At 41.7% G+C, this 27,537-nt stretch overlaps 2 protein-coding genes across 6 annotated transcripts in view; one reads left to right on the forward strand and one right to left on the reverse strand.

Moving 5' to 3' along the window:
* The window catches only part of SH3GL3 (SH3 domain containing GRB2 like 3, endophilin A3), a 166,962-nt gene that overhangs the window by 125,847 nt on the left and 13,578 nt on the right, over positions 1 to 27,537 (forward strand). The window lies entirely within an intron of this gene.
* LOC117348429 (lamin-L(III)-like) overlaps positions 1 to 27,537 on the reverse strand; it is a 37,964-nt gene that overhangs the window by 1,630 nt on the left and 8,797 nt on the right. For 2 of the 4 annotated variants that reach the window (XR_004536983.1, XM_033920593.1), the window contains exons 3-11: positions 27,104 to 27,229; positions 25,089 to 25,259; positions 23,202 to 23,327; positions 16,714 to 16,934; positions 16,288 to 16,507; positions 16,000 to 16,107; positions 6,462 to 6,581; positions 5,142 to 5,246; positions 4,920 to 4,986 (exon numbers count right to left, since the gene is read on the reverse strand). Coding sequence is in view for 3 of the 4 variants with exons in the window: in XM_033920593.1 (XP_033776484.1) it covers positions 4,948 to 4,986; positions 5,142 to 5,246; positions 6,462 to 6,581; positions 16,000 to 16,107; positions 16,288 to 16,507; positions 16,714 to 16,934; positions 23,202 to 23,327; positions 25,089 to 25,259; positions 27,104 to 27,229 (1,236 nt within the window). In the remaining variant the exon portion in view is untranslated. The remainder of the gene's footprint in view (positions 1 to 4,919; positions 4,987 to 5,141; positions 5,247 to 6,461; positions 6,582 to 15,999; positions 16,108 to 16,287; positions 16,508 to 16,713; positions 16,935 to 23,201; positions 23,328 to 25,088; positions 25,260 to 27,103; positions 27,230 to 27,537) is intronic. The other 2 variants (XM_033920591.1, XM_033920592.1) reach the window with 1 other exon arrangement.

Genomic DNA, 27,537 nt, shown 5'->3' on the forward strand with positions numbered 1-27,537 from the left:
TATGAAACACCCTAAAGAAAATCTCATAGCCCTGACTTAGGCAGCACTGGTCGCTTTGAAGTGAGGAAAAGACAAACCTTTGAATATTGAAATGTCTTAAAGTCTTCAGACCCTTGTACATTTATCACATTCTGCTGTCTAAAAGGTACAGTTGAGAATGTGTTAACCTAGGAGTCCATGGAGTAGCCCGAGAACCCAGGTTCTAGTCCCACTGCAGCTCCCTATGACTCTGGGCAAGTCACCTAATCCTCCATTGCCCCAGGTAGAAAACAAGTATTTGTATATAATATACAAACCATTTTGATTGGCAGTGTATCAGACCCCCATCTCCGTCCCCTGATGATCATCAGTGTGAAATACCAAATTCTATAATTGGTCTTTTACACTGAAAGTATAGAGTAGGTTATGTATGTAGATTGGTGAAATGGACTCCTACTTTAACAGTCAATAGTCTTTCCACGGAGGTGAAAGCACGCTGCACACTTTGGACTGCAACAGAGTAGTTGCCTTTATCTGAAGTGGATTAAAGCAATTAGCAGGTCCATCCAACTTACTTTGCTTTGACCCAAACATAATGGGGGCTGCCATCAGGAAACCCATACTTTCCAGTTTGCTAGCAGACTACATTTCCTTCACCAATACACAGGCTGGGATGACTCAAAAGTCATGTGGTGCCTCAGAATGACAGACATGTCAGTCTCCACAAAGCTGTTGCATTAACATCTGTTCAAACATTTACACTACACTATGCCCATAGCTCCTGATGCGACAATCCTCCAGAATCTATTTGGGGTTTAGAATATAGGCCCTTCATTTTCAGTTCCAGGCTATAGTAACAAGAAAAAGGAAAAACAAATAAGGTTCATTGCCAAAAATAAGAACATAAGAAGTGCCTCTGCTGGGTCAGACCAGAGGTCCATCGTGCCCAGCAGTCCATTCGCGCGGCAGCCCAACAAGTCCAGGACCTGTGTAGTAGTCCTCTATCTATACCTTTTTATCCCCTTTTCCTTCAGAAAATTGTCCAATCCCTTCTTGAACCCTATTACTGTACTCTGTCCTATCACCCATTGGGTGAAGAAAAACTTCCTAGCATTGGTTTTGAATCTGTCCGCTTTCAACTTTTCCGAATGCCTTCTCGTTCTTGTAGTTTGAGAGTTTGAAGAATCTGTCCCTCTCCACTTTCTCTATGCCGTTCATGATCTTATAGGTCTCAATCATGTCCCCTTTAAGTCTTCTCTTCTCCAGGGAAAAGAGCCCCAGTGTGTATGAATGGTTTTCCATACTCTTTATCAAATGTTTGGTATTGACATTTTTCAGCACCAGCTCTTATAGTATTCCCCCCCTTTTTTTTGTTAAGACAGCCTGTTCCTAAAGAGTACCATGAGTGAGGATCTATTAGTCCTGCTTGTCCTTTAAGAAAAGGAAGTTACATACCTATAGCAAGTGTTCCCTGAGAACAGGAGGATATAAATTCTCACAACCCTTCCACCTCTCCTAGGAGTTATATTTCTCTAACTCATAATGGAATAAGGAGGTTCTATGCAACAGCAGCAGGTGGAACAGATGCACATAGGCTTTAGATGTGCTGAAAGTCTCCTAGAAAAGTTTTGGAAGTGTTTCCTACGCTGGGCTCCCTCAGTGACATCAGGCATGTGTGAGGATTTATGGTTCTGCTATCCTTGCAGAACACCTGCTACAGGCAAGTAACTTCATTTTCCCAAAATTCCAATATCTATAGCTGGGGCAGGAAGAGCACATTTATATTTTCCTACGTGTTAGGTGTCTATCTTTTACTTTTATTGTTCTTTGACCGACGAATATAACCTGCATTTTTGACAACTTACTAGTATGAAATACATTTTTATACTTATGAGTTGCATTATGTTTGTTAACCTGTAGCAATGGTTCAATCAAGATTTTTTTTTATGAAGTCTGATTTGAGTGACTATTTGACTGCATAAGGATTCAAAAATTGCTCTTGAGCTTACTTCAAGGTGAAAGTACACTTGCCATGCTAATTGTTTTGGAAAGGGGGGGGGGGGGGTTGATAGAGTACATGGTGAAGGCATACCTCTAGCCCTATCCTCAGTGCAGACCTTGCTCTCCTTACATCCCGGTACTTTCTGGCATAATTTTCTTTTCCCTTCTTCAATCCACTCAACCTACTGAAACCATTTTTTCCTCCAACCAGCTCTGTTGCTGCCTCCCAAACAGTGGACCAAAGATACCAATTCCTCTTTCCAGGATCCCATCAGGACCAAAAACGCATCCTCCTTGGGCACCCCCCCCCCCCCTCCTAAAAGGCAGAACACACCTACTTGGTCATGAAAATAGAAAAATAAATTTTGAAAAATCCTGTGGATGCATAAATCATGCAAATGAAAGGGAATAGATATGGGAATGTGTTCAAGAGATGCTTAACAGGTGCAACCAACATTTTGAAAATTAACTTCTATTCAAAGATCTAAAAATCTTACATTGGGAGGGGGAGAGAAGTTTGATTATGGCTTGATGTGTTAAAACAGTTTTCTACTGCTAGAGAGAGGATACAGAATCGCATATGGCCAAACTTTCAAGTGGAGAAAAAGACCTCATAAATGCTCCAAAGGCGATAACACCATGCTGTGAATGCCAGACTGACAAAGTATTGGCTAAAACAGCAGGTATACACCAGTCATAGGTCAGAAAAAACTTTACTTGGTAAGGCAGTATTCAAACCCTCTTTTTTGCAACATAGCCTGAATGGAGGATTGTTCGTTTTGCTTTCCCCCCCGACAACAAGACCAGCAAAATGGGGTACTCCCATTGAGATTTGAATTTCTTCAGCTGGGACTTGCTTCATTTGGATACGGTCTGGAAGCTGATGGAACAGCATGAGATAAGTGGCCATTTTTTGTTAACTGCTGTTTGAGGACTGTATCCTTTTTGTCCCTATGAATGTATTACTCTGCAACCTGCTATATGTGAGGATTTGAATACTTAGTTACAATTACTATGTAAGGTACAAGCCGAATATCTTCAAAATTTATAGCCACACTAAATGATATTCATATACTAATGCTATCAATAATCAAGTGCTACAGGTTTTATCCTGGGAAACACTGAGGTCTTTACCGTTTTCACAAATGAAAAAGGTGTAGCACTTGATTTTTGATAGCATTAGTATATGAATATCATTTAGTGTGGCTAGGATTTGAATACTGCCTTACCAAGTGGAGTTTTATCTGACCTATGACTGGTATATCAGGTTCAATACCCACTGCACACTGGGCAAGTCACTTTACCATCTATTGCCCCCACTAGGGACAGAGAAAGTACAGTACTCTTCTGATATTCACGGGGGTTCCGTTCCAGGAACCCCCGCGAATCTTGAAAAACTGCAAAAACAGTTTTTAGCAGAGGAGACAGGAGAGAGCAGCCGGAATGCCGGCAAGTGAAGGAAATCACTCGCGGTATGCTCCGGCTGCCTCTTCCTGTACTAAAGTCAGGCCTCACCAATCAGGAGCTGCTTTGACACGTAGCTCTTGATTGGTGAGGCCCGACTTTAGTGCAGGAAGAGGTGGTCGGAGCATACCGCGAGTGATTTCCTTCACTCACCAGCGCTCCGGCTGCTCTCTCCTGCCCAGTCATTCGCAGTCGGAAAATACCGCGAATCACCGACCGCGAATGACCGGGGAACACTGTACTTGCATATGTAAACCAATGTAGTTGAAATGAATTACTGTCATCACAGGTACAAGCTTGAGTGCTGCCCTGCTTCCCCCCCCCCCCACACACACACACATACAGGAAGTTTGCATTAGAGGAGTAGACCACAGAAGCATGAGTGCAAGTCTGTGCTCAAAGGATCCATTCAATGCAGAGTCCTCTTGCAGCTTTGGATCAGGGAGCAGATAGGGCCAGGAGAGAAAGGAGAAGTTCCACCCTGAGTCAACCCTGTAGAGGGGAGGAGCAGGTGAATGACTAAGGCCTAGATTCACTAAACTCACCAGTCTGGATCGTTGTTGGGCAAATAAATCATGGCTGAGTTCTGCAGGGCGACCAATTCACTTCAGAGTCCTTATGCAAATTAAATGATTGGATCCACAGATTGCTGCCGCACGATCGCGACACATGCGCAGACCATCCTGGTTGGCTGTAAGATGCGATCTACACATGCTGTCTGCACAAGCAAGGTCAAAACAAAGGGTGAGGGGTGGTTGCAGTTTACTTGAGTGGACATTTCAATTTAATGGAACAGAACATGCTTTTAACCTGTGGGTTAAAACTGCAGGCTCACACTGGCTGTCTCCTTCATTCACTCTGGATTATATTTACTGGCCGACTCCTTCACTCATGTACTAGGGGGAGAAACAGAAAGGCAGGGCAGAATTTGCTGGACTTTCGCTCTTTAGTTTTATTTTTTATTTTGATGGTTGTTTTGTAACCTCGATACTGGGACAGAGCAGGAGAGTCGGCAAGGACAGAAGCGAGTGGTCAGCAGTCGCTTCATTTCGGACCAGCAAACCCAATCGGTGTTCCTTCTTCTGTTTAGTGAATCGATGCCTTCCTACTTATGCATGCCATTTCCCCTCATTTGCATGGGTGGATCGGGTCAGAGATTGATTGGGCAGCAGATTAATGAATCGGGTCGGGGGACGATCGCAAACTGGTCGGGACACAATCGGTGAGTTTAGTGAATCTAGTTCTAAAGGTTTGCTTAGGGCCTTAGATACCCCTTGGTACACAGGGATCGTCATAATCTCCGGAAATGTTCTCCTAAGTATTTTAAGGTTAGGCACACAGCTGCATACGTCTTGGGAAAAAAAAAAAAAAAATCTAGCCTTTAAAAAATAAAATTCATGCAATTAAAAAAAAAAAAAAGTTACACTACACACTACAGAGAGAAAAACATTACTTCTCCCTGGAATCTCACTTACTTCCTGGTTCATGACGCAGAGGGATTACTCACGAAAGCGAACAACATTTCTTTTTTCTTCTTTTGGTCTGATGTACCAAAGAAAAATTACAGAAACTGTCAAATATGGATGGCAGTTTTGGCCCATACTGTATTTACAAATACTGATTCTCCTTTGCCAGATGTGGCATGCTAAACATTTCAACAAATTTTGCAGAGGGTCTTTCTCAGTAGGTGATTTTACCTGATGCCGAAATTCTGTTTCACATCCAGTTAGCTCCTTATCAAACTCTTCTTGCAAAAGCTCGCATCCTCTCCTTACTTGTTCTATTCTCCGTTGAGCAATTTCCTGATATTACATAACAAAACTGAATTACATATTAACAACGTACACAGCAGTGTAGGCAATTCACAGTGCAGCCCATTTACTAAAGTGTTTGACCTTATTACATTTTAAGCGCAAAACTTAGGGTATGGTACATACAAGGAGTGTGCTCAGCATCTACCCTGTAATTAGTGCACAGGACAGACACACACTGTATCCATGCTCCATGTCTTAACAGATACGTCGGTGCACAACCACCTTCCATGCCTTGGCAGGTAGACCACAGAGCTGATTAAAAAAAAAAAGCATGACAGATTTGGACAAAGGTATTCCACCACCCCTTCCCAGATTCACCCAGCCCAATCCCCTCTCCCAAACAGTACCTGCCCCCACAAGCAACCTCCTCTGCCTCAGAGACTATGCCATAAATTATGCCTCACCCACTCTCAACTCACCACCACCACCAAGATCATCCCCCCTACAGGTACCCATGCTTACCAACGCTCTGGATACCACCCCAAAAGGAATACTCCACTGTACCTCACCTTCTCTGGGGAAAGTCTAATGACCAGGTGGTAGCAGTCCCCTTCTGCTCCCACCCTGGTGCTGCTCAGAGTTAAAAATGGCACCTGAGACCCCTTGTGATAGTTTTGTGGTATTGTTGCTAGTGGTCAAAGTTTATATGGCAGGATAACCCCTAGTGGCTGTACTGTGATATCTCTGGAAATCACAGGTGCCATATTGAACCCAGAGCAGGACCACTCCTACCTTGGCCCACTATACTGTCAAGAATATGCCAGGCGAGTCCGATCGTACTTTGAGTTGGGTACAAGCAGCAGAGGGGTGGTGAGCATTAGCTGTTATGAAAGCTAGCTTGCAGCACCAAGCTATGCATGGTCACTGTCAGCCACACCCTGTCACCATTTATGTCCTGGTCCTCTCTGTGCTAAGGGCTAGATGCACTAAAGGGATCAACTCCCCATGGATTTAGATTAACAACACTAACTGCTTAGCATGATAGAGAAAACATGGTTAATAAGCCAATATCCCAAGGTCTACAAAACTTTTTCAGAGTCCTACAACAAATAGTAAAGAGAGATGAACCGAAGACTTCAGGATACTGAGCTGTTTAGTGTACCCATTATCTTACTTCAAACAACAAAACAGGATATCAATCTAGTTTTTGCAAATATTGTTAAAAGAAAGGGTTTCTAAATATTTTATCACTTCAAGACTCACCTCTCCAGTGTCATCAAAAAGGCCAACTTCAACAGTATGTCCTGCTCCCCAGGACCGCTGAGTCTTCCAAACCAAGTCTGAAGGAGAGCGTGGGCTCACACTAGCACCTGCACCCCAAATCTTTTGAGGTTTAAAAAAAAAAAAATCAGGCTTAATAAATCTTTAAATATTTGCTAGGGGCACAGCAGCTAGCACAAAATAAATGTGTTAGTACACAGCAGTATATCAGAATTTTATATATATATATATATATATATATATATATATATATATATATATATATATATATATATATATATATATATATATATATATATATATACATACATACACACACACACACACACAGTAAAACCTTGGATTGCAAGTAACTTGGTTTTCGAGTATTTTGCAAGACAAGCAAAACATTTGATTAAATTTTAACTTGATATACAAGCAACGTTTTGTAATACAAGTACATACAGTATACACACATCACAACTGAGCCAATGGTTCTTCTCTCCGATGCTGTGGGAGTGTAGTGACTGTTCTAAACGAATGAGGTCTTGTAATACGAGTGCGTATAGTATTTTCTATTAAATTTTTTGGGTTGTGGAACGAATCGTCTTGATATACAAGTGCTTTGGATTACAAGCATGCTTCTTGAACAAATTATGCTTGCAAACCAAAGTTTTACTATATGTATATGTGTGTGTGTGTGTGTATATATATATTAAAAAGTATACAAGCTGAATATCCAGAACATCAAAAAAATAACCAACAAATATTCAGAATAGAGCTGCTAATAGTGGAAGCTAACAGGCTGAAAGGCAAGTAACTAACATGGAGAAAAAGACCTCAGTGTTTCAAGGAAACAACCAAGAAACTATATGTTCAGTTATAAACTGCCATACAAAACACATCCCAAGTCAAAAAGATTCATAAAGATACAGTTTAAGTTACACAAATTAAACTGCAAAAAACAGCAAAAGCTATGAAAACTTGCACTTATCTTCCATTCATCTCCCACAAGCAGTGGAATAAAATATCCATTGCTCCAATACGGAACCAAACACACTTTTCAAAGAATGAACGTGGCATCCACTATTCAGGCAAACTGGGAAAATCCCTTCTCTTCAAAATCACAGGTCTTTGGACCGACCTCACCACCCCGCTGCGGAACCTGAGCCTCCCTTCAGTTATTCTGCAAACAACTGAAAACCTGGCTTTTCAGCAAATTGTAGCTCTATCCTTCCCCCCCCCTTTCTACACATAAGTTCATGTAATCCTTTTTCTTCTTCTCTACCCACTATTTTAAGTTCTTGTAAACCATGTCGAGCTCCATTCTCATGGAGATGATGCGGTATATAAACTTAAGGTTTAGATTAGATTAGATTAGATTAGTATTCCCAGTTCATATATACACACATACATACACACACACACTGTATAAAGTCATGTGAAAAAATTAGGATACTCCATGAAATATTCAGTTCTTTCTTAAGAAATGTTCACATATTTGATGTCAAATCTTTTTTATCTCTGGAAAAGAAACATCGAAACACGATGGCACAAATTTTATTTATTTATTTATTAAATTTTCTATACCGTCCTCCCAGGGGAGCTCAGAACGGTTTACATGCATTTATTCAGATACTCAAGCAGTTTTCCCTCTCTGTCCCGGCGGGCTCACAATCTTTCTAGCGTACCTGGGGCAATGGAGGGATTAAGTGACTTGCCCAGTGTCACAAAGAGCAGTATGGGTTTGAACCCACAACCTCAGGGTGCCGAGGCTGTAGCTTTAACCACTGAGTCACTCTCCCCCCAAATGGCCCATCTAGTCTGCCATCCGCAGTAACCATTATCTCTTTCTCTCTCCGAGAGATCTCATGTACCTATCCCAGGACCTTTTGAATTAAGACACAGTCTTTGTCTCCACCACCTCTTCTGGGAGATGGTACCATGCATCTACCACCCTTTCTGGAAAAAAAAAAAGTATTTCCTTAGATTACTCCGGAGCCTATCACCTCTAACTTCAACCTATGCCCTCTCATTGCAGAGTTTCCTTTCAAATTAAAGAGACTCGACTCATGCGCATTTACATTACATAGGTATTTAAACGTCTCAATCATATCTCCCCTCTTCCGCTTTTCCTCCAAAGTATACAGATTGAGATCTTTAATTTGTCCCCATACGCCTTAGGATGCCCCATACGCCCCATAACATTTTAGCATTTTATGGCCTGACCCCCAAGTACATAACAGACCTTTTCGCATTTTCTAATAACAAACTCAAGAGAAACACACCCAAAACTAATTTCCCCTCCCAGTTAGAGGCTGCAAAATGAAAAAACACCAAGAACACCTTCTCTCTCACCAAGCAGTCCTATGAGGCACTACATACGGGGAATTCAGGAAACGCCTAAAAACATACCTGTTCCAGAAATACCTGAACAATTGACCCGCTCTCCCTCTCCCTCCCCCCTCCCTATTCCACCTGAACTTACAGCACTGTTATAAATATAATCTGTTATCTTCATCTTATCGTATCTTTACGTTGCTATTTATCCCCAACAGGTCCTGTCGGACATTACCTACTAAAATGTACATATTACATTTTCGCTCAGCAAATTGTATTTCTATACTATTGCCTCCTGAGGTCTCTGATCTCTGTATTTCCTCTGAATATCTACTTATTGTATTTCGCTGAATGTCCAGCACTCTTGATTGTAAACCGCCTAGAAGTCGCAAGATTGTGGCAGTATAGAAGAATAAAATTATTATTATTATTTTAGTAGCCTTCCTCTGGACCAACTCCATCCTTTTTATATCTTTTTGAAGCTGCGGCCTCCAGAATTGTACACAATATTCTAAATGAAGTCTCACCAAAGTACAAGGGCATCAATACCTCGTTTTTCCTACTAGTTATACCTCTCTGTATGTAACCTAGCATGCTTCTAGCTTTCACCCATCACCTTTTCAACCTGTTTGGCCACCTTAAGATCATCACATACAGTCACACCCAAGTCCCGCTCTTCTGTCGTGCACATAAGCTCTTCACTCCCTAATCTGTACCGTTCCCTCGGGTTTTTACAGCCCAAATGCATGACCTAGCATTTCTTAGCATTAAATTTTAGCTGCAAAATTTCAGACCATTCTTCAAGCTTTGCCAGGTTTTTCTTCATGTTATTCATACTATCTGGCGTGTCTACTCTATTGCAGATTTTCATATCATCTGCAAAGAGGCAAATCTTACCAGACAACCCTTCAGCAATATCGTTTATAAAAATGTTAAAAAGAATAGGCCCAAGAACAGAACCTTGAGGCACATCATTGGTAACATCCCTTTCCTCAGAGCGATCTCCATTAATGTAAGTCAGGGGTGTCCAATGTCGGTCCTCGAGGGCCGCAATCCAGTCGGGTTTTCAGGATTTCCCCAATGAATATGCATGAGATCTATTAGCATACAATGAAAGCAGTGCATGCAAATAGTCATGAGCACAAACTAATGTAATACACCTGTGTGTGATTTGAGCCACTTTAAGTGGAGGTATCCTAATTTATTCCAGTTAGAATACACTTTTTTGTGGATATCTTTTGTTTCATAAGTAAATCAAGGAAAATTTGTGTTGTTTACCTGCAATTACATCACTTTCTTTCCAGAGATAAACAAAAAAAAAGATCAGACTTCGATATGTGAACATTTCTTAAGAAATAACTGAATATTTCATGGGGTGTCCTAATTTTTTCACATGACTATAAAATATATATGTCCAAGTCAGAAAACTGAATTCCCATAATATTTTACAAACATCCATGTCCAGCGGGAGCATCAATTTGAATAGGTTGCACATGGGGAAACCACACACAAAAACACACTACCCTTCATACGTGCAGATATTTGAGATCACTGCTCCTGTGTTCAATTGCCCCATTTCCTCCCAAACGCTATCACAACGTTAATACTTTCATCAGCCCTCTACCCCTCACTAGCCTTACTGAGGTCACCGATATATACAGCAGTAGCGATGCCCACTAGCTCCTCGGTTCAAAACCAGCCACCATGACCTTGAGCAGTAATCTCATGGTATTCTCTCTATGGGTTAGGCTACAGGAACAAGTGTGACCCTAATAAGGCTGGGGATTAGCATTACAGGGGGAGGAGGAGGAGCAATAATCAGTTTATGGAATTGGTGTAAAGGTCAATGTCTATATATTTTCCCAGTGATATGTATTTTTCTTTTTACAAGGGGAATATATCAGTGTTTTTGACCTGCCATCACCACAACTCCCTCGTCATATGAATATGTAGATCAAACATAAGGAGAAATTGTTTTATCTGATAATTTTCTTTCCTTTTGTTCTGGATTGGTCTGGCAGGACTAGTGAGTTATGTCTGTTGATCAGCGGATGGAGACAGATAGTTGTGTGTCATCCCTTAAGGGCAGTGTACAGCCTTAGAATGCTCAGTATTTTGACGATCTAAGCAATGATGTTCATGTTCAAACTTCCAGTCACATGGTAAAGGTAATGGATGAATATGAGAAGCTGCTGTACGCTGAACACAGTACTCCGGCTGGGTCCAGAGATGCATGAAGTAGTTCCACTGAGTAGTTAGTAGCATTGCAAAATAGAGTCCATGATGGCTGTTTTTTCCTCATATGGTACTATTAACATGGATCTGGACTAACAACTACTGTGCACTAACACCCTCGCTAGCTGCTCGGCATGGTTGACTAAACAGATAAAGAACATAAGAACATAAGCAGTGCCTCCGCCGGGTCAGACCATAGGTCCATCCTGCCCGGCAGTCTGCTCCCGCGGCGGCCCAAACAGGTCACGACCTGTCTGCATCACCAGAAGGGGCTCCCTTGCCACCTTGGTTTCTCATTTAAGTCCTATCTTCCCATCGTAGTCCTAACCCTCCGGTCTTGCACATGCACGACCTGTTGGCTTTCTATACCTGTGTTACATCCCAGCACCTCTCTCAGTATCCCACGATCCCTTTATCCCTCAGGAATCCGTCCAATCCCTGTACCGTACTCTTCCTGATCACTTCCTCCGGTAGCGCATTCCAAGTGTCCACGACCCTTTGGGTGAAAAAAAACTTTCTTGCATTTGTTTTGAACCTATCTCCCTTCAGTTTCTCCGAATGCCCCCTCGTACTTGTTGTCCCCTTCAGTCTGAAGAATCTGTCCCTATCCACCCTCTCTATGCCCCTCATGATCTTGAAGGTCTCTATCATATCTCCCCTGAGCCTCCTTTTTTCCAGAGAGAAGAGCCCCAGCCTATCCAATCTCTCGGCATATGGGCAGTGTTCCAGCCCCTTTACCAGTTTCGTTGCTCTCCTTTGGACTCTCTCAAGTACCGCCATGTCCTTCTTGAGGTGCGGCGACCAATACTGAACGCAGTATTCCAGATGTGGACGCACCATCGCTCGATACAATGGCATGATGACTTCCCGCTTCCTGGTTGTTATGCCCCTCTTTATGATGCCCAGCATCCTGTTGGCTTTTTTCGAGGCTGCTGCGCACTGTGCAGATGGCTTCAGTGATGCATCCACCAGCACACCCAAGTCTCTCTCAAGTCTGCTGTCTCCCAACAATGCCCCCCCCAATTTGTAGTTGAACAACGGGTTCTTTTTCCCTATATGCATGACCTTGCATTTTTCCACGTTAAAGCGCATTTGCCATTTGTTTGCCCAGTCTTCCAGCTTGTCCAGGTCCCTTTGCAGGTCCTCACACTCCTCCCTGGTCCTAACTCTACTGCACAGTTTGGTATCGTCTGCAAATTTTATAACCTCGCACTTTGCCTCCTTTTCCAGGTCGTTGATAAATATGTTGAAGAGTAACGGCCCCAGCACCGATCCCTGCGGCACACCGCTCGTGACTCCCCGCCAGTCAGAATATTGGCCCTTCACTCCGACCCTTTGCAGTCTACCCGACAACCAGTGCTTGATCCATCTGTGCACATCCCCTCCCACCCCGTGGTTCCACAGCTTCCTAAGCAGCCTTTCGTGTGGCACCTTGTCGAAAGCCTTTTGAAAATCGAGGTAAATGATGTCTATAGGTTCCCCATTGTCCAACCGACTGCTTATTCCCTCGAAGAAGTACAGAAGGTTCGTTAAGCATGACCTTCCCTTACAGAATCCATGCTGGCTTGTTCTCAGTAGGCCATTTCTCTCGATGTGCTCGCAAATACTGTCCTTGATCATAGCTTCCACCATCTTCCCTATAATTGAAGTCAGGCTCACCAGCCTGTAGTTCCCGGGGTCACCCCTCGATCCCTTCTTGAAGATAGGTGTGACATTCGCCAATTTCCAGTCCTCTGGTACCTCTCCAGTTTTCAGGGATAGGTTGCAAACATGCTGGATTGTGCCCGCTATTTCTTGTCTTAGTTCCTTCAGAACCCTTGGGTGGATCCCGTCCGGGCCCGGCGATTTGCCGCATTTTAACCTGTCTATCTGTTTGAGGACATCCTCCTTACTTACCTCTATGTGTTCCAATTTTTCAGCCTGTTCCCCGCTCATGAGTTCCTCTGAGTCCGGTATATTAGATGTGTCTTCTCTCGTGAAAACCGACGAGAAGAACGTGTTCAACCTCTCAGCTACCTGTTTATCCTCCTTAATCACTCCCTTCCTATCCCCATCGTCCAACGGCCCCCATCTCCTCTCTCGCTGGTCGCTTCCCCTTTACGTAACTGAAGAATGCCTTGAAGTTTTTCGCCTCCCTGGCCAGCCCCTCTTCGTATTTCCCTTTTGCTTTTCTAACCTCTCGGTGGCATTCCTTTTGGCATTTCCTGTGCGCCTGGTGATTTTCCTCCGTTGGGTCCTTTTTCCATCGCCGGAAGGATACTTTTTTGTCATTTATTGCCCTCTTTACTTCTGTTGAGATCCAAACCGGGTCCTTTGACCGCTTGTTCTTGCCGCCTTTTCTGAAACTGGGGACGTACTTTCTTGAGACTATACTTATGTACAACTAGGCAAAACATGCTCGCTTCACCCCAGCACTATCCAGATACTGCCAGCGTGTTCAGAAGGAATTTTCAGCAGCACTATTCATATTCAAATTCATGTAATGCTGCTGAAAATCAAGTATTGGAAGAGACAGTTCATTCCTGCTCTTTTGAACTTCCAGCTCAGTTGAATCTAACACCTATTGAAGCTACTGAACATAAGAGCTGCCATACTCAAACGGACCAAAGGTCCATCAAGCCCAGTATCCTGATTCCTACAGTGGCCAACCCAGGTCCTAGCTACCTACTTAGATCCCAAGTAGCAAAACAGATTCTATGTTGTTTATCCTAGGAATAAGCAGTAGATTTCCCCGTCATCTCAATAATGACCTATGGACTTCTTTTAGGAAATTATCCAAACCTTTTTTAAGCGCCACTAAGTTAACTGATTTCACCATATTCTCCGGCAACTAATTCTAGAGTTTAAATACATGGTGTGTCAAGAAATATTTTCTCTGGTGTATTTTAAATGTACCACTTAGTAGCTTCATCGCATGTCCCCTAATCCTAATATTTTTGGAAAGAGTGAACAAGTGATTCAGAGCTACCCTTTCCACTCAACTCATTATTTTATAGACCTTTATCATATCACCCCCCGAGTCATCTCTTCTCCAAGCTGCAGAGCCTCAGCCGCTTTAGCCTCTCCTCATAGGGAAGTCTTCCCATCCCTTTTATCATTTTTGTCACCCTTCCTTTTTTGTCACTCTGTACCTTTTCTAATTCCGCTATACCTTTTTTGAGATATGGTGACCCAGAACTTCACACAGTATTCGAGGTGTAGCTGTACCATAGAGTGATACAAGGGCATTATAACATTTTCATCTTTGTTTTCCATTCCTTTCCTGGTATTTCTTAACATTCTATTTGCTTTCTTAGCAGCCGCTGCACATTGAGCTGAGGGTTTCAACGTATCCTCAACAATGACACCTACATAGAAACATAGAAATAGACTGCAGATAAGGGCCACAGCCCATCTAGTCTGCCCACCCCAATGACCCTCCCCTACCTTTCTCTATGAATAGATCCCATGTGTCTATCCCATTTGGCCTTAAAATCAGGCATGCTGCTGGCCTCAATAACCTGAAGTGGAAGACTATTCCAGCGATCAACCACCCTTTCAGTGAAAAAGAATTTCCTGGTGTCCCCGTGCAATTTCCCGCCCCTAATTTTCCACAGATGCCCCCTTGTTGCCGCGGGACCCTTGAAAAGAAGATATCTTCTTCCACCTCGATGCGGTCCATGAGATACTTTAATGTCATCGATCATGTCACCCCTCTCTCTGGGCAATGGCTCCTAACACAGAACCCAGCATCACATAGCTATGTTCAGATCCCTCTATTCCAACATGCATCACTCTGCACTTGCTCACATTAAATATCACCTGCCATTTTGATGCCCAATATTCCAGTCTCACAAGGTCCTCTTGCAATTTTTCACAATCCTCGCAATTTAACAACTTTGAACAACTTGTCATCAGCAAATTTAATTATCTCATTAGTTATTCCCATCTCTAGATCATTGATAAATGTGTTAAAAAGCAGCAGTCCCAGCACAGACCCCTGGTGAACCCCACTATTTACCTTTCTCCATTGATAATATTGACCATTTAAACCCACTCTGTTTTGTTTTTCAACTAGTTCTCAATCCATAAAATGACATTACCTCCTATCCCATGACTTTCTAATTTCCTCAAAAGTCTTTCACGAGATACTTTGTCAAATGCCTTTTGAAAATCCAAATACACAATTTCAACCGGATCACCTTTATTCACATGTTCATTCACCCCTTTAAAAGAAATGAAGTAGATTAATGAGGCAAGATTTCCCTTGACTAAAACCATAAGAACATAAGAATTGCCACTGCTGAGTCAGACCAGTGGTCCATCATGCCCAGCAGTCTGCTCACGCGGCGGCCCTCTGGTCCAAGACCAGCACCCTAACTGAGACTAGCCCTACCAGCGCACGTTCTTGTTCAGCAGAAACTTATCTAACTTTGTCTTGAATCCTTGGAGGGCGTTTTCCCCTATAACAGCCTCTGGAAGAGCGTTCCAGCTTTCTACCACTCTCTGGGTGAAGAAGAACTTCCTTACGTTTGTATGGAATCTATCCCCTTTCAACTTTAGAGAGTGCCCATGTTGGCTTTCTCTCATTAATCCACGCTTACATATATATATATGCTGTCATTTTGTTCTTTATAATAGTCTCTGCCATTTTGCCCGGCACTGATGTCACACCCATTGGTCTATAATTTCCCGGATCACCTCTGGAACCCTTTTAAAAAAAAAAAATCAGCATCACGTTGGCATCATAAGCTTTCCTTTGCTGATGCATGCTTTCTTCCCATTTTTATAAACCTCTTCCCACTTCCTATTAGCTCAGCCATTGCAAACATTGGTGAAGGTCTATGGACCACAGCTCATTTAAGATCCGCTATACATTTATTCTAAGCTTCAATTGCAAATGTTGCACAAGGGCAGAACTACCTTTTAAAGTCATGAGCATCCCAAAATTCTCTAGCAATCACACACGATCAGATATTCCACTTACAGTCACACTACGGCATGCCTTCAGTATAAACCGGCTGGGAAATTTGTATGTTATCTCAGCCAAGCTTCCAAGTCGTCGTTTAAGAAACCATCCATGTAGTGGCTGATCCTACATTAGGGGGGAAAAAAAACAAACAACCCCTCGAGGGTTTATTATACATGGATTGTATACATGGATACAATTAGGATGCAAATACTGAACCTGAAAAGTCTGCCCAAGATTAAAAAAAAAAAAAAAGGACTGCAAATTAAAGAAAACATTAAAAACCTCCTTTAGGAATAGCTGTACCTCATTAGAGTTGTTTTTAATTCTGACGAACTTCCCATCTGGGTCAATTTCATCTACAGTCAATCTTCCTGAAGTTGAGGAACGCTGAATAATTCTAAACCCGCTTTCAGCCTCCTCCCTCTCAGTCTCTTCTATTTTTCGCTTCTTTCCACGCAGCAGCTGGCTCCCATGGCTGGTACTTACTCGAGCAGCAGGAGATGAACCTGGTGAGAGTTTCAACCTAGTACAAAACAAGTATACTTTATATAGTGTACAGAAACCAGGATTAATCTATAGGACTAACCGCATTGAATAATTTATTGCTTGGGGGGAGGGGGAAGAAACAGACATTTAATATGTCAAAGTATAATTAATGTTTACATAGTTTTAATAGCCTATCAAGTTGTATGGTTAAAAGTTGTAAAAAGAACCATTTATTTAATTTACCTCTCTTCCTCTCCTTCCAGCATTTTTCTGTAAGCATTTATTTCCATATCTAAAGCCAACTTCACATCCAAGAGCTGCTCATATTCTTCCAATTGACATTGCAACTTGTGACGGATTTCTGCCACTTCTTGGTTTCTCTCAGTTATGTGTTTTCGATTTATCTCCCGCTCCCGATCTAATGTCTCTTGCAACTCTCTTAGGGAATTTTCTAAGGCTGCATTCTGTGATTCAAGAAGTATGTTTTATTTAAAAGGAGCTGCATTTTGGTCATTAGAGAGAGTAATTCTTAAAAGGTCACCTAAAGTTACAGTAGATGCCTAAAATGTGTGTATAAAGCAAAGTTGCTTACCTGTAGCAGGTGTTCCAAGGACAGCAGGCATGTAGTTTCATATGTGTGCGATGTCATCCATGCAGCCCCGGGCAGACACTGACATAATACACTGTCACTATAAATGTTTGAGGCACAAGATGGATAAAAATGATCTTTCATGAGGTATTTGTTCAGGTCTCAGAGATTGTGTGTTGGTCAAACTCCCCCTGGAATAGAACTTTCAACCTCTCTCCAGCAGAGGAACTGGTTCTATGGCATTTTGCTGAAGTAAGGGCGAGAGCTCCTCTTGCAGCACAGTCTTCTAGAGGAAACTGAAATGAGACTTTTGGTGGAGGCCTTCTGTCCAAACACAGAGCATAGCCTTGTGTCTAATGATTTGAAGAGCCCAATGGTCAGAAGTTATGAGGGGCCAGTGAACCTAAAACAGAAGCAGCGTGCCCCAACCGGATTGTTTGGCAGAGACAGCTAAATGTTGTCAATGCTCTCCAGATACAAGTCAAAAAGTCAACTTATTGTTTAAGCAGAATCAGGTTTTGTTACTTTTGTCCCCTCTGTTGTCGCAAGTGGGCGCACTGGATGGAAGCTCTCTGAGCAGGAGGAGCAATCTGGGTATACTGACACTTAGTATTGTAGTAATAAGAACATCCTGATGGACCCAAGTATTTTCTTAAAGAAGCAGTAAAAAGGCTGAAGCCTAGACAGAGTTTTAATAGTGTCTGCATTTTTTTTTAAATTAGGTTGGCCACTTCTTCAAACTTGTGTTTGTACAACAAGGGATCATCCTGAGCCACGCTAGACAATGCATTGTTACTGCCAAAGCAGAGATGCAAGAGGTACAAAGGCATCAAAAGTCCCTTTGCCAGAAACCTCTTGACTATTCAGGAACTATAAAGTTTATGAAACTCAGAAGTCTTTCTAGAATTTCTTCCAGAAACTTGAAAGACTCGCCTTACAAAGGAATCAAAGGTTCTGGCTTCCGCGCCTCGAGCAGAAGAAGCATGAGACCTTGAACTGCAAGCACACTCTAAAGCAGACTTAACCACTAGGGAATGATGTAATCATGTTCCGTCAAACCCAGGACATTTTTGTATCTTGTACATGGTATCAATTTTCTTGGGAGCAATTTGAAGCATTAATGGAGAGTCATAATCTAGTACCTCAAAGAACTTTTAAGTAAGGGCTTTTCCTCCAATTTGAAAAGTATTGCCCGAATCATTTCACAAAGACAGAAAATGATATGCTCTCTTGAGACCTTCACCTTTCAGGTGACGGACATGGTTCAAAGGAAATGCCACCGAATTCCTCAGCCAAGTAGCCTTGTAGGTTTTGCTCCTCTTGTGGAGTATGGGGAAGAGTGCATTGATTGGCGTGTTGGGCTTTGTGTAGAAGAACAAGGCAGTAGTCTATCTTCCACCCCAAGACAGATTTCCCCTGCTAATGCCAACTCATGCATCAATCAAGTCTGTGCTGATCCTGATGATCAACATACAGCCAGTATACAAGTCCTCTCCCTTGGCTGATCCTCCGATGTTTCCTCAGGCTGGGCCAAGGCTAGCACATGCACCCTGTAAGCCTAAGACGATTGTGTAAACAGTAGCCCTGAAAGCTCACAGCTGGTTGGGAGGCAGCCTGCAGCTAACACCTGCGTAGACATGAGAAATATCTAGGTCCCTGAATGCTCCAAAGGAGTGATGAGTTGAATAGATAGAGAGCGCTCACCAAGGTGTAGGCATTTGCCATGCGTCAATGATAATAATAAAACAAAACTGTTGGCAGCATGCCTAGAGGGAGAAGCATGACTATGCTTCTCAGCTTTCTATAAAGTCTAGTCCCTTAATGTATGAGACATGGCTGACAAGGAGGTGGAGTCTCTCTGCTGATGCAGTACCAAGTCCAATGCCTGGCACTCTCAACGCAGCATTGGTACACTCAATGTCGATTCTGCATCTGGGGTTGAGTCCCCTGCCATGCTCGATGTCAATGCAGACTCAAAACTCACATCACACTGGATTCAGCTGGTTTTAAATTATCTCTTTTGCACATGCAGACAGAGTTCACAGTGAATGTTCAGTGCTCAAGACCCAAGCATTGAACACAGTTATGGGGGGTCAGAGCCTGAAATAGCCCTACTGCACTGAGTACATTTCTTTTTTTTTTTTCTTTGCAATTTTAACATAATTCCACAGGAGACCTCTTGTTTAAGCAAAACAGAAAGTAACATTTCAATAAAAGAAACAGCAAAAAGTATACTACTAAGGAAAAAGGGCTTGATTCTTTCTTAGACTCAATTCAAAGAAGGGGAGAGTACACAAAAGTGTAAGGAGCAACTCATTAAGAAAATAATCAGGAATAGGCTTAGCGGTAAACAAAAAAGCCCTACTTTTCATTGTGACTATCTGAAGATTTTACTACACTTTCCCCGATGCTAGTCTCTTCATATCTAGGAATGCTTATGGAATTGTTCAGGTATTAAAAAATCCATGTATTTTAACCCTAGAAATTTAACTAAACATTTGCAGGGTTATGTCAAAAGAAAGTAGCTCCAAGGGTTAAAGTCTCAGATCGCATTGCCAGAAAAAGTTTCCTCCGTTCTTGTGTGTTCCTTGCGATGTCTGGGAAAATCCAAACTTTTTTCAAATGAAATAAGGTTTGAGAGTTACGAAAATATATCCTTAGAATTGTGTTCATGTGTCGTTCAAAGACCAAGGAAACAAACAGTATAGCTCTCTCTGTTTCTGAGGATAATGTGGATTCCAATAATTCAGTGACATTTAAGGGTTCCATCACATTCAGAGCTCCCTCTCCTATAGAGGTACCTCCAAAAATTGCATTGGCTTCCTGTCACCTTCAGAATATAGTATAAAAAATTGATGATTTGCCATCAATTCTTATATAGAAACATCCCAGAATTGCTTAAAAGTAATATACTCAGTTACACACCAAAAAGATCTCTGCGTTCTGAGCTTTATTTAAGACGTCTATGAATCCAAGACTTGTTGAGACCGGTAAAATGATTTTCTGCTGTGCAAGAGTTAAGTTATGGAACTCCTTGGTGGGTCACATATGAAATTGCTGTGAAAGGGGCGTAAAACGCAGCTATTCGTAGATGCGCTTTTTTTAGCTATTTCTGGTAAAATTGATGAACTATCCATGTTCTTTATTGTCCACATTATGGTATTTTTCTGTAGATTGCACGTTTCTTTTATTACATGTCTATTTTATTATGTATTTGTTTATCAAGTGTTTATTTTAAATATTGTGCATGTAATTATTTAAACTGTTTAGTTTTAAACGGTATATAAAATTTTTTAAATAAATAAATAGATAATATATACGGTTCAATGATGGTATATGTTCTGGGGATTATTTCAATATATCTACCAGATATTTTTTAAACATTGCAAGGGGTGTCACTTCAAATGCCTTTGTAAAATTCAGTAGGGGTACATTTAGCCTTATATTATGATTTTCTAATTGTTCAATTTTTCTATTTAGAATAATTTTTTCCTTAAGGATCCCATTTGTCAGTTCTTGTAGAATTGACACTATCATTAACATTGTTAATTTCTGAAGAAAATTATTTTTTTAGTGACAGTCAGTGATTTCCCCAAAGCATCCACAGTACTCACAAGGTTGGTCAGTTTCTGCAAAGATCTAGTAACAGTTGTATTCAACCTCTCGAGAGCTTTCCAGATATTCTCAAGGGTAACCACGGCAGGTTTCTTCTGTCCTATTCCAGCCAAAAGACTGGTTCTGAGAAGTCTCTTCTCTCCTTGTTTTCTCGAGAGCTCAGCCCCTTCCAACGGGGTTTCCCCAGACGTTTCCTCTGTGCATGGGGCACTCAGCTGAGCTGCAAGTTGAGCACAGCATGATGGCAGGATAGTCTCCGTAGGGGAGAGTGAAACCTCTAACCCAAGGTTGCTGGTAGCTCCTCACACTGGCAAAAGCTCGGGAAATCCTCCAGACCCATGAGGGCCAGTCGCAGCAGCTGCGAAGTTCAAAATAGTTCACTGGGTTAGGGTCGAAGTCCTTGTGATGGAGGGATCCTGCCAGACAGCCCCCTTCCTCTTAGAATGAGGCATTGAGGTAACTTTTCTGAGGCAAACAGCTCTGCGAAGTTAACGCTGCCACCTATACCGCCATCTTTACTCCCCCACCGAGTACATTTCAAAGCCACTCAGCACCATCTGACTTGCAGAAAAAAAAATGGCCGACGCAACAAAGGGCCCAATGGCCTGGGGAGCTTGTGTAATTGTTGATACTCCCTGAAGGAAAAAAGGCCCAAGAAATTTGAAAAATTAAACCAACACAAAATTGAGACAAAATATGAAGAAAATTAGGAAAGGCACCAAAAAAAAAAAAAAAAAGATGTGCTGAGGAGAGACTGATAAAAAGACAACTTCTCTGTTCCATGGTTCCATGCTCGAGAGTCAGGCAGAAAGCACCTATGCATGCACGGTGGGGGCAGTGACTCAAAGATTTAAAGTGACAGTGCACTATGGCAGTGTCTGCACTAGGCTCCATTGATGACATCACCCACAAATGAGAATTATGCCTGCTTGTCCACAGACAAGTCCACATTTACGCACTAAGCGCAAGCATTTACATTAGCTCAATAGCTGGTGTAAATGCTTGCATCTAACTACATAACTGGTAGTATTTCATACCCTATGCTTGAAAATGGGCATGCAAGTTTATATAATTGGGAATAAACGGATAATTTTATAAAAACTTGTTTACATGTGCATATAACCATGAGGCAGTAAGATGGTGCATACTTACATGCATATCAACTGCAGGCATCCTGGAGGTGTAGTCTGGATGGAGGGTTAGAACTCCAATATATGCACAAATTTTATACAACGCACAAGTACATGCACACATTTATATCAACTTCGGAGAATATGGAAAGGCATGCATCAACATTTGCATTTTATTGTGTGTGATCCTGGGTAACGTCATACCAGTATGTGAGCAGTGTAACCACACAGGATGCAAATAGAGAGGCACAAAAGTTGTTCACTCTCACTGGCAGTGGCAAAGTGGGCAGGACAGGGCACCACAGATCTATAGCTCAATATAGTCCTATTCCTGCAGGTCTATTTAAAGACTTAAAATAGGCACATTGCTTCGTCCCCCACTTTGTTTTTTGAGCAACTTTTTTTGATTTAAGAACAATTAAGATTTACACCCTCCTCCCTTTTACTAGACCATGGTAGAGGTTCTACCACAGTCCTGGGTCAAGGAAGAAACTTCTACCATGGCTTACTAAAAGGGATAGTGAAACAGTGGTAAAATTTAATTTAATAAAATTAGAATATTGAGAGTTCTCAAAATACATAGATCATAGAATATTTTCATGATATATTAGGATCTGGGTGAATTTAAATACTGATTTATTCTCCCAATTTTTTTGAAAGAAAAAAAAAAGTGACAAAATGAACATATTGCCAAAGTTAACCTAGAGGATAAAGGAATTGAGGGGTACAGATAGGAGTAGAGGAAGGTTATAGGGATAGTCTGGGACCACTGCTCAGGCAATGGGCCTGATGGGCCGCCGCGGGAGCGGACCGCTGGGCGAGATGGACCTCTGGTCTGCCTCAGCGGAGGCAACTTCTTATGTTCTTAACCACTTTACATTCATAAGACTCACTGTGAATTTCTCCTGTTACTCCTAGTGGAATTCTGCATGCAGAATTTTCACAGAATTCCACACAGGCATGGGCAGCAGCAGCTCTGCTCACTCTTTTCCCGTCCAGCATTAACCTCTCATGGCAAGAGGAGGAGGAAGTGAACCACTGCACAGCAGGTCACTTCCTCCTATGCTGGCTTAGACCAAACTGTTTATGTGAACTGCGATTCTGCATATCACATAAACAGTAGGGTCTAAGTTAGCACAGGAGGAGGAAGTGACCTATTGAGCAGCGAGTTGCTTCCTTCTTGCCATGGGAGCTCAGCAGGGGATGGGAAGAGAAAGCACAGTTACTTACCATAACAGGTGTTATCCAGGGACTACAGGCAGATATTCTCACATGTGGGCAACGTCAGCCACAAAGCCCCCGATACGGACAGCTTTAAAGTGCTTCGCTACTTTAAGAACTTAAGAAAGTTCAAACACTGCATTTTTTCCTATCAAAGTTTACTAATGCAACCATACCTGTTTTTGGAACAGTGCTAGCTGTGATGTTAGTGCCTCCACTCTCATCTTTGTAGACAACATCTCCTCTCTTGTAGCACTGGCATAGTCGCTGTTTTTGGCGGCTACAATTTGAGCATTCTCCAACTATGAAAAATTTTTGAAAAACTTTGTATCAAGATGGTATACTATTCATTAACTGAAAGGCATTTCACCAATAGTGTTTAGATTATATTCAAGAAAAAAAACAAAAAACCTCATTATCAGCATTAGCAAAAAATATTCTCAGATATACAAGCAGATGTAGAACATGTTGGTTATTACATATGATTAATGAAGGGCTGCATCATTCTTATTTACTTAGGCATTGGAATGGGGCCATGGCCTCCCCAAAAATTGGTGGTCAGAAGTCAGAAGAGTCAGTTATGGCTCTCCCAACTCCCACCGCCTGCCTCCTCCCTGGCTGCTGTAATTTTAAGTCTTCAGGCAGCCAGCATCAGCTACAAAGTGCGCCTGCTGCCGTCAGCCTGCCGCAGAAGTCTTTGTGGGAACAGGAAGCTATTGCAGAATGAAGACTTCAGTGCAGGCCAAAGGCAGCAGGCTCACCTTGTAGCTGCTGCCAGCTGCCTGAGGATTTAAAATTACAGCAGCCAGGGAGGAAGAAGGCAGGGAAGTTGGGAGTTGGAGTGAGATATTGTGCCACAGGATAATGCTGGGGAGGGGTTTGGGAAGGACAGATGCTGCACAAGCTAGGGGTGGGGGAAGGCAGGGAAAGAGATGATTCCAGTAGGATATCAAAGAGAAAGGGAGAATGGTTGGATATAGATGTGTGGAGAGAGATGGTGAACAGTGAAAAGAGAGAGAGGGAGACAAAAACAGCGGCCTCAGGCCCATTTTATTCTCCGTTTATTTCTTGTGTCTTTTTTTTTTTAAATTTCTCACAGCTCACCAACTGTCTCAAGTTAGAGCAGACCCCACAAGGCACTCTAAACTAGTCTGTGCTGGTATAGGTGGCCAGGCTCCTCTAAACGCAGAAAACCTGGGGAGGTGAGGGAAAAGGATGGAGGGACGACCCTTTCAAGTGTGACACCCCTGAGGTTGGTAGAACCCCTAAGAGGGTCCCCTAAGCTCTAGGACAGCAAAAAGGTACCAGAAAAATTCCCTAACCAAATCTAGGCCCAAACAAAGCTCGGCACAGACTACACACTCTTACCACTCCACCTGCTGATACTGAGAAAAGATCGAGTGTAAGAGGGACTGCACAGTCCACTTGTACTGTAACCAAAAGATAGTGTCTCAGTCTCCACCTGCTGGCAGAGGAGCATAAACCCATCCGTTTCTGTGCCGGTCTGGAGGGACGCTAAATAAGGTTACGCTACAAGTTTTTATCTTAACTTGACACATACTAGGGGTCTAATACTAATATACAGTTTACCTGTTACCGGTTACAATTTGCCATAGTTATCCTTACAGACAATTTACAGGTTAGATATTTCATAGTACAGTGATTCCAAGAAATGTGAACTTGCAGCTTCTGATGCTTTCATCTTATCTAAGAATCTAGGACACAGTGTGGTGTGGATAGGGTTCTCATGAGTGTAAGATATTATTGCCCATCTATAATACACATGAAGCTACACTGAACTATAAAACAAATACCTATCAAGCCCCTCACTTTTTCCCTTCCCCCACCCAGAAGGTCCCAATATTCCTGCTATCAACATAGTTTAACTCCTTGAGGTGTACAACACAAAATATTTTTCCTGAAGCAAGGGTACTTACAAAATCAAAGTAAGGCAACACAAACTTCTCTATGCTGTCTTTGTACCTATTTCTGCTTTCATGCATGCCTACCTGATAAAGAGATTGCACATACATTTTAATTAAAAGAATCTTCCTCATAATCACCTTGGCAGAAAACGTTCGTTCCAGGTCTTCCTTGTAGTCTTGGATTTGTTCCTCATGTTCCCTTCTTAGCTCCCTAAGTATCTCTGCAAGCTTACACTCAAATTCTGCCTGGCGTCCAGAATCAATTTCTGTTATTCTAGTCTCATGACGTCTTTTTGTTTCACTCATTTCCTAGGTGGAAAAAAAAAAGTCAAAATACTTATTCCCAGCCATTAATTTACAAGTATCAAACAAAATGATGCTTGTATGAAAGTATGTAAGATTTACCACCTCACCAAAACACTTTTCATAGCTAAGCCGGTAGTAAAGTAGTTGTGAATATGCATTTTTTAAGATCAAGAATTCTTTACTCCAAAATGGTAAAGATAGGTTAACTCTGGTTTTGCTTTTTGCATCCATGGATCTATAATTCTAAATTATTTAAGGCAGGCAAGACTGGAAGGCCAGAGCAGTGGGATGTGCTGCAACTGATCAGCTTCTCATGGCTGACCAGGCCAACATGACAGCCCATAAACAAACTATTTGTTTATGCTTTGGAGGTAAGATCAAAGCTTTGATGATCGACATGAGGTCAAATCCATCCTATGCCATGGAGACTTACATATTGCACTTAAGAGATGCTCTGGAATTAGATTTTTGGACATTTAAGCCCTATGCAGCAGTAAAGGGCTTATAGAGTCATACCTGAATAATGTATACCAGACTATGCTGAGCCCTGAACAGGAAATAATCCAGATGTCATAGAGGCTTCTGCATAATGAACTGCCCTCCTAATGCTTGGCATTTAAGGGAAAATAAAAACATTATTTTGCAATGAGAATGCTGTCTCAACTGAGAAATGTTCTGACTGGCTGGGATTTCAGACAAGTCCTGCAATCCATGGTACTATCAAAACTTGACTATTGTAATAGTATCTATTTAGAATTGCCAGCAATAGGTATGAAAGCTTTACAGATTGTACAAAATTCAGCAGCCCCCAGATTTTAATGGGAAAATCCCGTTTTGAACATATCACTCCAGTGTTTTGTTTTTTTAAAAACTTCATTGGCTGTCGGTATATCACCAAGTGCAGTTTAAAATTTTGAAGCTAGTCCAACAAGGAGTTTATGGAATTTTACCAGGGTATTTTTCTAAATGTCTAGTCTTATAAAGACCAGTTAGGTCATTAAGATCAGAAAATGGCATGTTATTAGACATACAGAAAAGAGATGACGTAAGGTAAGTTAATACCATGAAATCCTTCTTTTCTGTTACAGGATCACTCTTTGTGGCATGGTATCTCAGGAATAATTAGATTGTGCAAGAATGTGTTACAATTTAGGAAACTACTTAAAACATTTCTTTATTAAAGCATTTGTCTGAAGTAAAATTGTGACAGACTACTGCAACATGCAATCTTTTTAAGATTTTAAGAGCTGCATGAGTAGAATCATTTTATTAGTGATTGTCTATTATGATTGCTATGTCTGTTTTATTATTATGTATATTTTAGTGGGAGCTTCTTAGGTTTCAAGGGGGTTATAAATAAAATAAAATTACAGTAACCCAAGAACCGAGAGGATTATTTATTTTCCTTGGATATTTCAGAGGGTCATTGCAGATTTTCAGATAAAGGGTAGGATTATGATGCTTTTGTTTTTAGGGAAAGGGGATTGGATTGTTAACATCTCCCTAACCTACTGCAAAACACACATTGCAGTGACATGCAATCAAAAATTAGGGAAATCATAACAGACATACAATCACTACTCCAAGATGATGAATAACTGAAAAATCCCTACTCTGCCAGTGCTGCCCTTTAATCAGCCTGGCCTATGCTAAAAACCTCTAGCACCGTTTAGTAAAATAAAATAGCTGAATTAAATAAAAGCATTTACTGTTGATTTAAAAACAAACAAAAACTAAACAAGGATAAGCAACAAAGTTTAGAGGTTGGAAAATGCTTTACAATATGATAACACACTACTGTACATGTTTCAGTGTTGGCTCTTGCACTAACTGAGACCCAGGCTTACCTCTTCATGAACACACTTTTGGAATTCCATTTGCTCTCGAAAGGTTTGTGCTTTGTTTTCCAAATCAACTCTGCACAGCATTTCATCTTGAAGCTGCTTTGTAGAATCATTCAGTGAAGATTCTAGCTAAGAAAAAAATATTATTATAAACTGCAAAACATTAAATTTCAAATAATTGAAAGTAACCATTTTGGGCCTTCCTAGTGGCTCTACTACAGTGTTGCACACTGATCCAAGGACCTGAACTGAAACCATAGCAGTTACGTTTCAATTCCACTGGATGAATCCCACCAAAATGCAGAGTTCCCATATTGTGTTTACCCTATCCCCTATATCCTTTCACAACTGTAGTTTGCCACACCCCCTCCTTTTCTCACTTTACATGCTTTCATTTTCTCATTCATACAACCCCTGCTCTCCCCCTGAAGTTTTAG

The sequence above is a fragment of the Geotrypetes seraphini genome, chromosome 14 (assembly GCF_902459505.1).
Source record: "Geotrypetes seraphini chromosome 14, aGeoSer1.1, whole genome shotgun sequence".
Lineage (NCBI taxonomy): Eukaryota > Metazoa > Chordata > Amphibia > Gymnophiona > Dermophiidae > Geotrypetes > Geotrypetes seraphini.